Below are 17,792 nucleotides of genomic sequence, written 5' to 3'. Positions count from 1 at the left end.
TTACGACACAGGGATCAGGATTTGGGTTTCGCCATGATTCCGGGCTGCTCCACACCCTGCCCAGTGCAGAGCCCCCGTCCTCAAGCGATCCACCAACCCAAGCCTCCGAGCAGCCGGATTACAGGCGCACGCCACTACGCCCGGTATATATATATATATATATATATATATATATATATATATATATATATATATATATACATATATATATATATACATATATATATATATATATATATATATATATATATATATATATATATATATACATACATAAGACTTCGGGTTCCCTCTTGGTCTTCCGTTTCAATACATACACAGATGCACATCTGCAAAAGTCCTTGTCTAGGACTATTATGAGCATCTTGTCTGTGTGTGTGTGTATATGTATATATGTATATATGTATATATATATATATATATATATATATATATATATATATATATATATATATATATATATATATATATATATATGTGTACTTTTTTTTTCCTTTTTTTACAAATAGATACACACTCTTTTGGCATCTCTTGGAAAACTGCAAGTGTCTTGCTCAGATAAGTTTTTAAACACCCCACATAGTGTACAAAAGCTAGCGTGCTGATTTGTCGCTGCAAAGCGGTCACTTCGTTCAAATTCCACGGATCACCTCAACGTTCATGGTCGGGTTATTTCTGCCCAGCGGGCAGAACATGACCTGCATGGGTCAATGGTTTGGGTTCACCTGCGCGAGACCCGGAGGCGCGTCTGATTTCCTCGCTCTGGCCCTGCACGGAACGCCCTATAAACAGTGCCCGTTAATGACGCCTTATTACCTTGTCACAGTGAACTCTGTAACAGGATGAAGAATAAAGCAAGAACCTTTGCGTTTGCTTCCCTCGAGTTTGCTGTACACAGCGTCTGGACAATCGTATTGCGAGCAGTGAAAGCTCATAATGCGGCAATCGTAATAGCATGCTGACTCAATATCCTCAGCAACAGTTAAAATTATTGTCTAAGTGTATGTTCGACTTTGGTATTTGAAATTCTTGTTGAAAGCAGAGACTTATCATTTAATGACATGAGAAAACTTAGAGTTACACAATATATGCACATGAGTGCGCATACAATATAGGCACAACAATCCAGCCATACATCCAGCCGTTTTGTTATGGACTCTACATGTGTCTTTGTATTTCTTTGTCATACTCCAGAACAATACTTTGGTGGAGAGCGAGATGGTTTACATGGAAGGTTGCAGATCTCTTGCGGGCCTTTCCGATCACAGTCTTCCAAAAGAGAGCACTTTTCGTGGATAGCAGGTTCCCACGTCAACCTCAAAACAATTTTTTTTAATCTTCTTGTGAAATATCACAACAATTTCTGAAAGAAACGCTCGTTCGGACGAACACCCGTTGTACGGAATGTTATCCACATCCCACCATAGTCATCGCACTTCTCGATGGAGATGAACCACCCACGCTCCTTACGGACTTCCCTCATTCGGGACCTTTCTCGTTCACTCGGAGCTCACATGGGTGGCCAAGGTTTTCCCCCAATTGGTAATCGAATCCGGGCAGTTAGCGAGGCAGAATATTTATCACGAACAGATGTATAGGCCTTGCCAGCCGTTCACTATGCTCTCAGTGGCATGAAAGGAGCAGCAAGTTGGCAGCGATATGTCTTGGGGATTCAAAATCGTGCCAGAGATTATTCAATCAAATGATCATAATACGTGATGTATATTGTGTGACATGAGGACAAAGAATCTCTTTATCAATGAATGGCCATGTCAGCTAATCTTGTATCATAAAATCAATAGAGTTGCATTATAGTACAAGATGCAAGGCTCTTTTTGGATCATTTGTTGATACACTAACATATAAAAAGATGGCATGAAGAGCAAAGCAGTCCGAGTGTGAGTGTGTGTGTGTGTGTGTGTGTGTGTGTGTGTGTGTGTGTGTGTGTGTGTGTGTGTGTGTGTGTGTGTGTGTGTGTGTGTGTGTGTGTGTGTGTGTGTGTGTTTTTGAACATACAAATATATATCATCAACCTCATGTTTTCACTGCATTGCAGGACAAAGGCCTCCCTCAACTCCCATTAGGGGTAGTGGAATACTGGCCAGGCTTTCCAAGTGCATGTTGGTGAGAAAGTTTGGGCAGGAATTTCTAATTTGTTCAGGGTACTGGTGACAAATTACCGACTCTTCGCAAAGACACCATGGGGTCTTTAAGGTCCACCAACAACCAGTGATAACTGATGGGTCTTCCAGCAAAACATCCCTCCAATGGACAGCGCACATACTAATGTATCGCCCTACATGTGTAACAGGGTAGTTTTAATGATTGTTCCAGTTTACCCATAGTTCCCATTTGCAAGATCAATCGATGAAAGACAATACCACATTAAGAAAAATGCAACAAGTGTAAAAAATGCATTTCATGCCTTATATTCCAAACCTGAAAGCTCAATCTAAGATGAACTTGCGAAATGCTCATTCAGAGAAACATTCTCAAGCCTTGTTCAGACGAACACACTGAGGCCTCATTCGGACGAACTCTCTAAAGCTTCGTTCGGACGAATTTCCTAAAGCCTCATTCGGACAAACACCCTAAAGCATTGTTTGGACGAACTTCCTGAAGCCACGTGCGGAAGAACACCCCAAAGCTTCGTTCGGACGAATTTCCTAAAGCCTTGCTTGGACGAACACCCTAAAGCCTCATTCGGACAAACAATCTAAAGCCTCATTCAGTGAACTAAAGCCCCATTGCAGGGATGAAAAATGATAAAGCTGCGTTGAGATGAACATGCTGAAGCTCCATTCGGGGGAACACTCTAAAGCCTCGAGCGCGAACAAAGCACAATCCACTACTTTTGCCAAGCACGGACATGCTGTGGGAAATCACCGACAACAACTGTACTTGTAACGATTATCAAAATGCTTCACTGATTTGTCGATCATACTACATTTCAAACCATGCTTTTAAATATAAGTAAACAATTACCTGCTTGCACAAACACGCAAACAACTTGCAATGCACAACAACTTCATGATAAACCGTGTAATTCTATTGATCAGTAAAAGGATCATGCGATAAATACAATATTTTAATTTCTGCAATATATATATATATATATATTTCTTTTTTTAAATACCCACAAACATACATGTTAGCCCTTATTGTGTGCGACAATTTAAATATCCAAATAGTTCAGTTTAAACAAGCAGAGGTGAAATAGTCCAATAAACTTATTAATCTATAACTATCGGAAACTTGTCATCGTTTTTAAAAATCCCACATTAATTTGAAAGAAATACCAAAATTGATCATTAAATGTCAAATGCTTACAGTTCAAAGACCCTTTGTTGACCTGCATGTGGTTCTGCTGACCTCATAACGATATGCAATCACAATGGTGACAATTTGAAGGACTTCTGAAATAATGATTGATTACACATAAACATAATTTTGAAATGATGCACCAAGTAACAAAATATGAGAACACCATCAGGAATATGCTTGGCGGTAAATGTTTACACAAATTCAAACATAAATTATGGGCCCGCATAGCTGATGGCGTCGACGTCAAAATTACAGAGAAAAATTTTTTCCGCATGATTCCTATTGAGAAAAACAATTTTATATAATAATGAACAGAAAATGTGCAAATTAAATTTGCTCGGAAATTCACTTCATTCAAAAACCCGAGCTCACTCGAATACATTATATACACAGCAGCTGTTGTTTAAGTTTATAATATATCGGTTTCATTTGTTTCATCATTCCACGCTAATTTGACATTTTATTTTGTTTATGCTGCTGTACAAGGGAGTTACTTCGATGAAATACAATGCCTTCTGAAGGTATCCCATAACTATTTCTGTTTTATTACGTGAGTGTGTGTGTGTGTGTGTGTGTGTGTGTGTGTGTGTGTGTGTGTGTGTGTGTGTGTGTGTGTGTGTGTGTGTGTGTGTGTGTGTGTGTGTGTGTGTGTGTGTGTGTGTGTGTATATATATATATATATACACATGCACACACACCCATAGATGTATGTATATTGTATATGCATGTAAATTATCAGAAAGTCCTTGGCTAGAATATGATTTGATAAACCAAAAGGGTAAATATTAAGCTGAGAATGCTAAAATAGTGGTTGATGTACTTCAGACAGTTGGAAAGTAAAAATTAGTTGATGTTATTGTTATTGACATTGTCACAATCTAATTGATGATGTTTGTTATATTGGTGTCATCTTTTTTTTTTAATTGTCATTATATCATGAGTATTATTTTCTATGGACAGTGCTTTCATTCACAACAATGAGTGACTATGTATTTTAAACTTAGTCCACAATGCACCCAATATTCTTAACTGGTTGCTACACAAACGACAAAATTTCTGCAATGGATTTGACCAATTTTCACACAATGCAATCAATTTTCTGAATATAAAGCTCACTTTGTGTGGCTCTATAATTATCATGGCTTCCTATAAAGAAAGCACTGGTGGTTGTTCACCAAAAAGAGTGGTTACTCAATACAGAGTCCATTATCATACTTATACTGTACGAACACCATGTCGGTATTTTTTTACATTGATCTAAGGCTCAGGGATGAGCTTGTAGATAAATTACATTCAGGACGGAGATATTAGACGGAATCAGTGTACCTTTACAGAAATTATAAGCAAATTAGGAAACAATTAACTGCACATAAGGTACATATGGGATTTGAACCTGGGTTCCCCACATCATGAGCCAGAAGTTGAGATGGGAATCTGAACAGGGCAACCCAGAGAGTCTCAATTGTACTGCAGAGAGAGAGAGAGAGAGAGAGAGAGAGAGAGAGAGAGAGAGAGAGAGAGAGAGAGAGAGAGAGAGAGAGAGAGAGAGAGAGAGAGAGAGAGAGAGAGAGAGAGAGAGAGAGAGAGAGAGAGAGAGAGAGAGAGAGAGAGAGAGAGAGAGAGAGAGAGAGAGAGAGAGAGAGAGAGAGAGAGAGAGAGAGAGAGAGAGAGAGATAGAGAGATAGAGATAGAGATAGATATTCTCACCAAGTGATGATGTAAATAGAGGCGCCACGGCTCTCAATGTATCCACGTTCGAATCCGTTTCCTCAATTTTCTGTCATGAGAGCATTGTCCGCTGCCCTAGGAGCACAATCCAGGAGTAGTCACGCCAGACGCCGACGCTGGACATTGCGTCAAATATCCCGAGGAAGTTGCTGTGTGCAGTTACGACGTTTCCAGGATGTTTACTCTGCTGTCGTTAAACAGGAAAGCAATTTACCACGATTCTTTTAAAAAAAACCTCATCGTGCACGTATGCAGCACGTTTTTACATCGTTATTACCAAGATCACCTTTCACAAAGACCTTCTTCAAGACCTTGCAACATGAAATGAAACCCTATTTTACCAGCACTTGAAGACGAGAAGACAGTATATTTACAACATTTTATTTGCAAGTGTAAAAAAAAAATATTTTTAAAGGTTCAGGTTGAAAAAAATTTGTAACCTTGAAAATGCAATTTTCGACAGTTAAAAAAGCTTCAACCCAAACACGATCTTTAGACTATTGAAAACAACAAAGTCACACGATAAAGCGTGAGAAAATATATTACATTGTGAAATCAGCTTGTGCACGCAAAATTTTACAGTGTATGTCTGTGCCACGATCAAGCCCATGGGAACGTACATTAAAATAAATAAAATTTGTTTTCGACAGCAATATGTGTACAATGTCCAGTTTTGTCTGGTGGGGGTTCTTGTTTTTCAATAAAGTACATTGCATCCATGTCAGGTTATTATATATATATATATATATATATATATATATATATATATATATATATATATATATATATATATATATATATATATATATATATATATATATATATATATATATATATATATACACATCACAGCTGGCAGGATGACCAATAGGAATGCACATTCGCCTATAAGCTGTCTAGCCTGAGTTTGATACTCGGCCCTGATGTAAACTGTCATTCCCAGTGTTTCACAGACAGGGCGATTCATCAATATGTGTGCCATCCCTCGAATGGACGATAAACTGGGCATCTCGTCTGCTAGCATAAGTTGGTGGACATTAAAGATCCGAGAGTGTCCTTCAAGAAGAGTCGGCGAGCTATCGCCAACACCATGGCCAAATTCCATATTCCTGCCCTAACTACTGCTGGCAAGGCAATGGCAAACCACCCAGTAACATCCATGCCAAGAAACTGCTTCGGTAGCACCGACGACCTGTAACAGAGTGTGGCACATCAGAATCAGGTGCGCTCGTGCTTGCAACGGAAATTGCATTTTAAAATGTGATTTGTTTCATGTAACATCAAAACAAGCTCATTGTATGTTCGACTTGCTTTCAAACCCGGGTTCTTTTTGGGCATCAATATTGTAGGCCACACTGAGCGTTGATTGGCTTTGCAGTGGCATGTCGTGATGAAAGGTCTGACTGTCTGGCATCGAAATTTTATGCGGCCCTGTCGCGTTCATGGTTGACTGTTCATGCTCAAAGCTGACTGTTCGTGCTCAAGGCTGACTGTTCGTATACTTACTGCATTCGTACGGATACGATCCAGGCCGGTACATGGGCGGGCGGAACGCTAGCTGGCATCCACCATGTCCGTTCACCTGCGGGGTACCGAGTGTGTTTAGACTTCCATGCCGCGGTGAGTCGAACAGATCACGCCCAGTAAAAGTCGTCTGTCCGCTGTTGTACGCCCCCGTGTCCACCGAGCTCTGTCCCGTGTACCATGTGGGAAAGCGGCAGAGAGCTCCATCCTGCTGGATAGATAGTCCATGGCTCTGCAACATCCCTGCTTGTTGCTGCTGCTGCTGTTGTTGTTGCAGATGATGATGATGATGGTGCTGATGGTGGTTACGGCTAGCCATTGTGATGCTGTTCACACGAGGTGTATTTGCAGTTGATCCATGCAGCACAGATGATCCATGCAGCATGGTTGATCCGTGCTGTCCAGCAGGATCCTCCAATCTCTCAAGCCTCTCTCCCGCATACAAACCCAAGGCTTGCACGCCACAGGAAAATCTCGACAAATCAGACTCCACAACCGGACTACAAGCCCCATAGAGAGGAGGCTGCGGGTAACCCTGTGTTGCCAGGAACATTCCAGCTCGTCCTGATCCTTGGCTTGTGAGAAGTGGCTCCGTGCGTGGGGAGGCTCGCAGCCCGGTCAATGCGGGGTCTACAGAGAAAATGCCAGAGCCGAGCGACACCCCGTCTGGAAGACTGCCCTCGAGTGAGGCAGAACGACTAGACGCAACACTGTGCGGACTTCCTGGTTCATGCAAGCTGCTATCCGGGCTCTCCAGTTTCGGAACCACGAGAAGAGCAGGAGAGACAGCCGCAAGCGGAGAGTGTGCTCGATCAGACATTCCTGCATCCCCCGCGTTTTCAGGCTCAACATCTGGAACACCCATTGCCATCGGCTCGAGCTTACATGGATGGGTGTCCCGTCTCTCCTGTGCCTGGCGCTCTCGTTCCTCTTTCTCCCTCAATGCGTCCTTCTTCTTGAAGCGCCGACGTCGGCGCAGGAAGCTGCCATTCTCGAACATGTTGTAGGAGTCTGGGTCCAGGGTCCAAAAACTGCCCTTCCCAGGCTTCTTGTCATCCCGCGGAACCTTGACAAAGCACTCATTAAGGCTTAGGTTGTGTCGGATTGAGTTTTGCCAGCCCTGTTTGTTCTCACGATAAAACGGGAACCTCTCCATGATGAACTGGTAGATTCCATTGAGAGTTACCTTCTTCTCAGGTGCGTTCTGGATTGCCATCGTGATGAGTGCGATGTAGCTATACGGGGGCTTGACCAGCTCCTTTGGTGCTGCATGTTGTGCGTACGTGCTGTACGGACGTGAGATCCCTGGGGCGTATGCATCCTGCCCACTGTACATGCCCACGGGCGATGCTGTGATGCCCCCGTACGTACCCGTTTGGCGGTAAAAACTTTGCTCACCCAGGTATGGTGCCATGACGCCCAGTGAACTCGGGCCCGTCCCGGGGTATCGTGTCTGCATGGCCGGTTAGCAGCCCCGAGAGGCGTCTCCGAAGCTGGGGCGCTTCGTCGGCGCCACTGAACAAGCCGTCATGTTGCGCGGATTAACTGTGCGCACGCCGGAGCCCCTCTCCCGCTCCTCCCCCCGATCCCCCGCGGCCCAATGGTCTCCACTCCAGCTCTCCCAGCCTCCCAGCTTGGTCACAGTCAGCCGGGGCGTGACCCGCCCGTTCCGATTGACGAACGAGCGATTTATCACCCACGCCTTTGCCTAATTGCACTCACTACTCACGACCTCACCCCAAAATCATCCGCAAAGAAAAGTTTTGTCGTCTCTGCATTACAGACCTGGCCAGGTCAAAGAATAAACATCAATATTTCTCTCACACATGTTAAGTTTCATAGACAGGACTCTCTCAATTGCAAGAAAAGTCAGAATTAATTACAGTTTCTTGTATAATGTTTCAAAATAAATAATTTCATGTAACTAAGTAACAACACATTTTTCTAATTTCGTGGAAACACTAAAAGACAACACTAATTTAGTTTCAGAGATCATTCTGACCGATCCTGCACCGGTGTAATTGTCCATCTGGTTTGGTCGACTTTTTTCAAATCCATGGGACACCCTGCTTTTACCAGAGTTTGATCACTTTTATGAATGACCGAGTCAGATTGTACACTCCGCATAACTCCGTTCACCTCTCCCGAGTATGAACAGAATGACATCTCTGTATATAAACATAGATGTTGAGTTTTAATGAGAATCTGCTATGACGTACACAGAGGAGACGTGTTCACATTTGTGGCTGCAACATTGAAATGCCCAATAAGACTGAGCGACTAACGCAGGCCAATAAATTACAGATCATTGCAATACCCACTCATCGTGTACCGACCGTTGGTGCAGTATTTGTTGTTAAAGGTGATATTATTTTACACTGTACACTTATTGTTGATTAATTAATATAAATTTCAGTCCAACAGGATGGTGCAGATGTGGCGCACTCACCTTTGTACTGTCCAGTCTGGGTTCAATTCTCTCCCTAATAATAAACCGGAATAATGGACTTTATCAAGGCTTTAGTATTGGTCTGCACTGCAGTTATTTCAAATGACAGCTTCATGAACTAGAAGTTGTGAAAGAAAGTGAAATTTGTTTCAAGTGTTAGTCCTTCATTGGAGCACGAAACGCCTGAAATGGCAGCCTTCCTCTGCTTCCCAGAGCGGTGAACACATCTTTGTAAACTTCCAGCTGATAAAAACCTATTGTTCAACGATATCAAACAGCCATATAACAGCAATACTTGCTCTATGGTGTCTTTTTATTTATTTATTTTGAGTAGGCAAGTTAACGCCGGCACCCTGAACAAATTATAAATTCCTACCCGCACTCGCTCTATAAAGTCCTACCCTGGGTTGGGGATCTGACATCCCCACCCACTATGGAACAATGCTCCATGGCGGAGCCTGAAGCATGGCTGGGTTAAGTAACAACAACAGCAATTTATTATTGTATATACAGGTATTGCGTATATAATTATATATGAAATAAAAATCTAAAGTATATCACCTATATCGAAGGAGAAACACAAAACAAGAATGAATATTCCATTAAGCGGTTAAACTTGTTGTAAAAGGAAGAAATAGGAAAATTAAAAGGTAAAATTGTTGTCGAAGAAAATCTGAAAAAAAACAAATCTCATTAATTTACTGATGAGTTATGGCCAGAGACTAGTTGTCTAACAGGATACACCTCATTTATATAGCAATGGGCTATTCACCTCCGAATTATCCAGACTGGAGTTGATTCCCAGTGGGACAGAATTAGACTATATAGTCACCTGCAGATGCTTCGCGTGCAGAACTTTTGTGTTATAATCTACTCTGTCATTGACAGAATATGTAAAGCTGGCTTTCCCATCTGCAAGATTTAATTTATGTATGGTAGTGTAAGCCACTGAGTGCCAGTATCTCTCTCCGAATAAATTTCAAATTTGTGCCTTAGCGATAGCTGGGCAGGAAATGGGTAACGTCGTCGTATTGCACCGATGTGAGGGTAGGCCAGTGTGCTAATATCCTGACCAAATTCCTTCGTTCACTATACTTGGAGAGAAAATAGGTAACATCATATTACAATGTCCATTCAAATGTCATGGCTACTGCCTTTATGACATTTCAATTTCATTTACAGTCACTGGAAAGACACACTAACTCAACATCCCTCAGAAGTGTTCATTAACATAATGGATACTTCCCCACATTATGAGGGGCAATCAAAGGGTTCTCAGAATGAGTTACAGTACTTGCAAGTCAAAGATACACCAAAATTATTTAAATTTTAAATAAACAAGTTTATACAATTTGTAATGAAATACAGTATTTTGCTAATAATGCCACAGGTGATGAAGTTGGAGACTAAGTTTTTAACAAATGACTTGCACTTGACGACTCATAGTGTACTATAGAGCGAGTCTGCAATAAAGTACATAATACAATTGTAATACATACATGCACTTTTAGTGAGAGCAAAATCCACTTTATTTATATATTGAAAATAAAAAGGTCCTCACTTTTCTTGGACTGTTATTACATCTGTCATCGAAGGTGGGCTGAGGTTGTTTATTCACCCCTGTCTGTCTGTCTGTCTGTCTGTGAGCAGGATATCTCAAAAAGTTCTCGACAGATTTGAACGAAATTTGGTGGACAGGTTGGGTGTGTGACAAGGACAAATTGGTTCGATTTTGATGAAGATCCGGATCTGGATACACTTTTCAAAATTTTTTTTAGTGATTCTTTACCACTGAGAGATGGAGCCAAAAAGTACGTGTGTGTGTGTGTGTATGTATGTGTGTGTGTATATATATATATATATATATATATATATATATATATATATATATATATATATATATATATATATATATATATATATATATATATATATGGCATAATATTCCAGAAGGTTTTGGATGGGTGATGACAAAACATGGTGGATGAGTTGGTTAGGTGACAAGAACAAGTTGATAAGATTTTGGTTCAGGTCTGGATCCAGATCTGGCCTATGAGTGGGGTACAAAATGTAAACTGTTCAGCCTGGCGGAAATATGCGCTCTACCGAGTGCCTTTCTCGTTTTATATTGTTCTGATAATTTTTGTAAACACCCCATATTTGTATTAGGTTGAGCTACAGCTTTGTATAATTTATAGACAAAAGTGATAATATTATTTAACAGCTCAAATCAAATTATTCAGAGTACTATAAAAAGGATAAATGCATTATCATTGAATTGAACTTCTGAGCATCAAGCGGCAGCTTTTAAATAACCGAAGAATGACAAAGCAGAGCTCCAGATTCAGCTAGCAGAAGAGTACAAAGCAGTGTAAGCACGGTAAAATAAATAAATAATATTTTAAGTCTGAAATACACCTGTCTCTCTCAGTTTGGTCAGTCTTTCTCTCTTATATCCTCTCTCCTCTCTCATAATCTGTTCTCTCTCTCTCTCTCTCTCTCTCTCTCTCTCTCTCTCTCTCTCTCTCTCTCTCTCTCTCTCTCTCTCTCTCTCTCTCTCTCTCTCTCTCTCTCTCTCTCTCTCTCTCTCTCTCTCTTCTCTCTTCTCTCTTCTCTCTTGTCTCTTCTCTCTTCTCTCTTCTCTCTTCTCTCTTCTCTCTTCTCTCTTCTCTCTTCTCTCTTCTCTCTTCTCTCTTCTCTCAAGCTGCTGTTGGGCTTTGCATCAGAGAGGGAGAGAGAGAAGACAGGTAAGTCGAAGAGAGACAACATCAAATGCTTCTAACTTGAGTTATGGTCTGCAAAATGATTTTCAAAGAGCACATGACCCTTGACCTGTTCAATCATAAATTGAATCAGTTCATCTTTGTGATACAGTCCATCCGTAAGTGTGTCAAGCATGGTTGAAATCTTCTCAGTGGTTCATAAGTTATTGCAGTAACGCAGACTTTCAATTAAAGAGCACTTGACCTTAGGACTTTGACATTTTGAACCCAAAACTTAATCCCTTCATCTTTGTATTACAGTCAATAGTTGTGCCAAGTTTGGTCAAAATCTCTTTGGTGGTTCACAAGTTACCACGGTAATGAAAATCTGCTTTCAGCTCAACGTCACATTATCTTTGACCTTTGCCCCCAAAGTCTTATCAGTTCATTTTCATATCATAGTGCATGCCTGTAACAAGTTTCGTCAAAATCCCTTCAGCAATTCACAAGCCAGCACAGAAACTAAAATCTGCAACTTTCAAGCTAAAGGTGTCATAAACCTTTGACCCATTAAACCCAAAAACGAATCAGTTCATCTTTGCAGCATAATAACCTTTGTACCAAGTTTGGCAAAAATAGGTAACAAAAATCTGATAGTTTCAGCAAAAGCTCACATGACCTTTGACTCCAAAAAAGCCTTATCAGTTCATCTTTGCATCATCATACATGCCTGTACCAGATTTGGTCAACAAGTTATCATGGTAAGTAAAATCCGGCACTTTCAGCTGAAGGTCACATGACCTTTGACTCATCAAACCAAATATCTAATTAGTTCATTTTTGCTTCATGACACACCTTTGTACCAAGTGCGACATAAAAACAAAATCCCTTCAGTGATTCACACGTTATCGCGGCAATAAAAATTGATCACGGATGGATGGAAGGACGCACGAACAGATAGCTGGACGGACAACCTGAAAAGCCTTCAGCACCAGAGGCATAAAAAAATTAATTGAAGAATGCAACACATACTGTATATACTGTACACTGTATATTTGTCATTGATAGCAAAATACGTTATCAGAACGAGATACTCACGATATTGTAAGAACTGCCAACTTTTTTAAATCTCCCAATGTACCATACTCTTCACAAAACATCGGTGTTTCCAAAGCAGCTTCCTGAGCAAGCTTCCGAAGCAGATTATACTGGTTGGTTTGTCATTGCCTTGCCAGTTTTAGTTAGGGCAGGAATTTGGAGTTTGGCCAGGGTGCCGGCGATCGCTCGCCAAATTTTCACGAAGGACACCGTAGGATCTTTAACATCCGTCAACTAATACTGTCAGATGGGACGCCCAGTTTTCATGTCCATCCAACGGCTGTTAGGGTTAAGGAAGTAGTGTAGTGCAAACTTTTGAAGTACCGGAGCACTGCAAAATGCGTTGTCTGTGATGTCATCGCCAGATCTACCATGACATCAAATTTTAACAGGGAATAACCATTAAGTCCCCCAAAAATGAGTGATAAACACGAACTTTTTCCATGATAAGCAAAAGCTGAAACACGCTCACCCACTTCATTTCAAATACGTGTCCTAAAAACCTGCTCTGCTGCTCTTGCTCATCCTCTCTCTCTGCCCTTTTCACCCTATCATTTGTCTGAGGTCATCTTCCATCTGCTTAGAAATCAGCCAACATCACTGCATGACATAAAAATAGGAGCAATGCCCCTGAGCTCACCTGGTGGAACCAGGGAACCACTGGAAAGTGTGGATGACCCATGGAATATATAAATTAGCTGATGATTTGAACCAACTTGTGAAAGCATCATAGAGAGATGATTCCAACCAAGTTACATCTAAATTGGGTGAATAATTTTCGAGAAATCAAAAGTAGTGATCTCAAAATCATAATAACCTTTGACCTTTAAATTGACGTACTTAATGCGCAATTTATTTGATGGTATTTGCAAGGCATCAGGAGGCCATGGTCCTCAGAAGTTGGACAAAGTTTGGTGAAAATAGGACGATTCGTTTTAGCATCACTGATGATGAAGGCTGTGGTCAAATTTCATCGAAATTCTGAGTGTAGTTTTAGAGAAGAATATCTGAGTGTTTACATACTGACTCACTGACTCGCTGACTGATGGAAGGATGTACACCATGCGATGCTAATACCTCACCTGAACAACTTGTTCCAGGTGAGCTGAAAAGGTGCAAAAACTGATCCCCTTAACTGCAGACCTATCAGCTTACTTCTGCAGCTTGATGGATTATTGCTCTCCCCTCTGGGCTGGCTCCCCTGCCTCACACCTTGCTCAGTTTGATGCCATGGAAACTAAGGCCTTCAAGATTTTTGGAATCTCCCACAATGAAGCTGAGTCTATCGGTCTGTAATTTCGCCATCGCAGACAGGTCGGTGGTCTTTGCATCACTCCCACTCATTCGTTCCTCTTTTTTCCCTGCCTGTGGAAGCAACTTCCACATTCTCTTCAATCTCATTCTTCTTTCCAGGTCTTCCAGACAGCTGTTCACCACCATCTCAGAACATCACCAATCCAAAGTCATGATCTTTTCTACCCTCGTTAACCCGACACTGAATCCCTTCTTCTTCCAAATTTCCAGTTTTCCCTCATTGGAGTCTCCATATGTATCCATCTTGTCCACCCCAAGCATCCTGGCACCATCGAAGATGAGGGTAAATAAATCATATTGATAAATTTTAGTTTGGAAATGAATATTTGTTTTTTCACGTGGGTCTTTCTTTTGTTTTCTCCTTTTACTGTTGTGGAACTAAGCTCCATCCTGGATGACTTGAGGTGCTGGAGAGGCACTCCGGTGCACTCCGGCAGCACAACTCCCCAGGACAGTGCACACATTGATGAATCACCCTGTTTGTAAAACACCGGGATGACAGTTTATAGCTGGGTCGGGATTCGAACCCAGGCTCGACGGCTTAGAGGAGAGTGTGAATGCCTTTAGGTTTGGGTCATCCTGTCAGCCCCATATCTCTCAACACAAAAGTATAATATATTTAATTAGTCATAAATATTTCCTTCCGAATTATTTTCACAGATATTGAAAAATAAACAACGTTCGTGTCTGTTCGTCTCTTGTGTGCAATCTCGTTCGGAGACCATTTTGAGCGGCCCTCGTAATTGCCATTCCAGAAAAGGGGATATGGCGACACGCGTTACGAGGTACAATTAAACATAAAACATTTAAATTATAATTAAAATTACATGCAGTATTCTCCAGTTCAGTTCACACTCCAATCAAGGCAAGAACACATGAGAATTTATCTCCACTTCAATACCCAAAGTAATGGGATATGATATTCAAACTTGGAATGAACACTCCCAAATTGCACATGCATATAATTTTTCTAATCCTGAAAAGCAGCATTTGCTTTATAAAGGTGTCATATTGTGACATTTTGGACCACATTGTTCTACCAGCTTTGACGCAATACGTAGCAACACACCGTGCCACACTGATGTATCTGTTAGGAATTGGTTTGAGAACAACAACGCAGAGAATCTACAGTGGCCAGACCTAAGCCCTGACTTAAACCTGATCGAACCATTCTGGGATGTCTTGAACATTGCCCGAATACCAGAGTCAACAAACCACAATTCACCACTTATTTGCACTTCCTCTGAACGATGAATGGTGTACAATATTGTACCTGATATTTATCCAGATTTGCTTCGTGACAGAGGCACACTATGAAAAATCGAACAAACGGTTGCGAATTCATAAAGCTGAATACTTTGCTCCCTGTCCCAATATGTTTGGTAATTCAGTCTATTAAAAGAGGAGGAGAGAAAGAGGGAATGTAAAGGAGGGCAGAGTAGGGAGATGTGGGAAAACAGCATGCTGTAGTCTGAGTGCACCCAGACTGGGCCGCCATTCCCCGTGTCATCACCTCATCCTCCTTCCCCTCCTCTCCCTCCCACTATTCTGGGCTGCCAGCTGCGAGCCTTTTCTTGAAGCATATTATCATGACCTGCTACAGCTGGATGCTCATTCGCCGCTGGCAATACATATTTCAGAAATTCTGCCAGGTTAAGCCTGCCCAGCGGGTCACTAGACCATCTGCATGGACATCAACTTCAGGAATTCCAGGCCAAGCTCACCCCAGTACTTGAAATGACCCAAGACCTGTGAAGTGGCCCATTACGTGAAGGGTATAGACTCAGCTGGCAATTACTTTCTCACTCTCTCTCTCTTTTTCTCTTGTGATTTGCACTGTTTCCATCTCTGTGTCCTTTAGAGCAACGAACATTTCTGCATCAGCTTTGAATCAACCATATTTTTAGATCCTCGTGGAGGATCTCTAAGTCTTACTCACGTTGTTGTTCTTAATCTTCTTCTTGTGGACTTTTTTGTTTCACAGCCTTCAGTTTTCATCGAAACTTCCTGAAACTTGGCATATATATGTAAAAATTCCCTGCGCAGACAGTAACCATCTCCGATTTTGAAAATTCCTCCGAGAAAAAAAGTTATGACGTCAAAATATCTCCGCTGATGGAAATCACCGAAAGAATTATCTCCGAAACTAGGCAAGCTTTTTGAATTCTGTTTGTGGGAATCGAACAGGGCATTAGCAGAGATGATTAGCGCACATATGATGCATCACTATGACGTCGTATCAATTTTTATGACGTCATTCCTATTTTTTGACATTTTTTGTTTCACAACCCAGTGTTTTAATCAGATCTTCATGAAACTTGCCATGTATATGTAGAAAGCCTACGTGCAGACAGTAACCATCTCAGATTTTGGAAGTTCTTCCTTGAAAAAAAGTTGACGTCATAATATCGCAGCTAATGGAAATCGCCTATACCATTATCTCCGAAACTAGGCAAGCTGTTTGAATTTTGTTTGTGGGAATCAAGCCGGGCATTGGCACAGATAATTTATCGCAAACCTGATACATCACAATGACGTCATATTCGTTTTATGACGTCATCATTTTATGACGTTTTAATGACGTCATCTCAATGACGTCATATTCCAGTGTCTGTTGAATTAAGAGGACGGGGATCTTAGCTCATTTGAGCTTGTTCTTGCTGATAAGGACATGAAGGTTGAAACAGCGCTGTGCATAATGCTAAGAAAAGCCTTTGCTAATCCATATTACCCCTTCAACGCTGTCCCTTATGGATGGTAATCGACGGTACTGTCCTTTGGCGAGATCTTAAAATAAAAAAGAGGAAAAGGAAGATAATCAAGAACAAGTAATTGGTGAAGGAGCAGAATAAGATATTGATGAAGACACACACACACACACACACACACACACACACACACACACACACACACACACACACACACACACACACACACACACACACACACACACACACACACACACACACACACACACACACAAGCATTTCAAGGCCATTTTCCCTGCTAAAGCGGGGGTTAGCCTATATTGATGAAGATAGGTGCTAAAAATAGATAATTGGGAAGAGTGCTTGTCAAACTGAACTGCCTAGTGCTGGTTTCAATAGCCAACAAAAGATTAGTTTGACTAAAACTGTCAACTTGGTGTGGTGCCAGCAAGGGGGTTCATTGCGTAGTACTCTAGATATTTTTTTGAGTAGCGTACAAGGATCCCAGATGGTACTTTTTTTTTTTTTTTTTACAAAGGAAGGACTTTAGCTGGAATCATAATCATATTCCGATTCTAACGTACCATACTCTGTTACAGTGTGTGGGTACCGACGAAACAATTTATTGGCAATGGTTATACTGCGTGGTTTGCCATTGCCTTCCCAGCAATAGTTTTGACAGGAATTTGTAATGTATTCAGCGTGACGGTGATAGGTCGCCGACACTTCACGAAAAGACACCATGGGATCTTTACCGTCCGCCAACTAATATTGGCACATAAGATTCCCAGTTTAACGTCCATTCAAGGGACAGCACACACTGATGAATCACCCTTCCTGTGAAACACCAGGATTGACAGTTTATAGCTGGGTTGGGATTCAAACTCGGGCTAGACAGTTTAGAGGCAAGTGTGCGTACCCACAAGCCATCCTGCCTGCCCCATA

At 41.4% G+C, this 17,792-nt stretch overlaps 1 protein-coding gene across 2 annotated transcripts in view; it reads right to left on the bottom strand.

The window, feature by feature from the left end:
• The window catches only part of LOC147023789 (forkhead box C1-A-like), a 328,450-nt gene extending 318,717 nt beyond the window's left edge, over positions 1 to 9,733 (bottom strand). Inside the window, exons 1-2 of one of the 2 annotated variants that reach the window (XM_085889589.1) lie at positions 6,364 to 9,733; positions 5,399 to 6,244 (exon numbers count right to left, since the gene is read on the bottom strand). In XM_085889589.1, the coding sequence (XP_085745715.1) occupies positions 6,533 to 8,035 (1,503 nt within the window). In that variant the 5' untranslated portion in view covers positions 8,036 to 9,733 and the 3' untranslated portion in view covers positions 5,399 to 6,244; positions 6,364 to 6,532. Of the gene's footprint in view, positions 1 to 5,031 lie in introns of those variants that run through there. The other variant, XM_085889590.1, reaches the window with a different exon arrangement.
• Between the last annotated feature and the right edge of the window lie 8,059 nt (positions 9,734 to 17,792).

The sequence above is a fragment of the Eptatretus burgeri genome, chromosome 7, assembly GCF_056783735.1.
Source record: "Eptatretus burgeri isolate ZD-2024b chromosome 7, Ebu_testis_v1, whole genome shotgun sequence".
NCBI classification, from domain to species: domain Eukaryota; kingdom Metazoa; phylum Chordata; class Myxini; order Myxiniformes; family Myxinidae; genus Eptatretus; species Eptatretus burgeri.
Note: the sequence above shows the minus strand (reverse complement) of the source record. Positions and strands in the feature narration are given on the sequence as shown.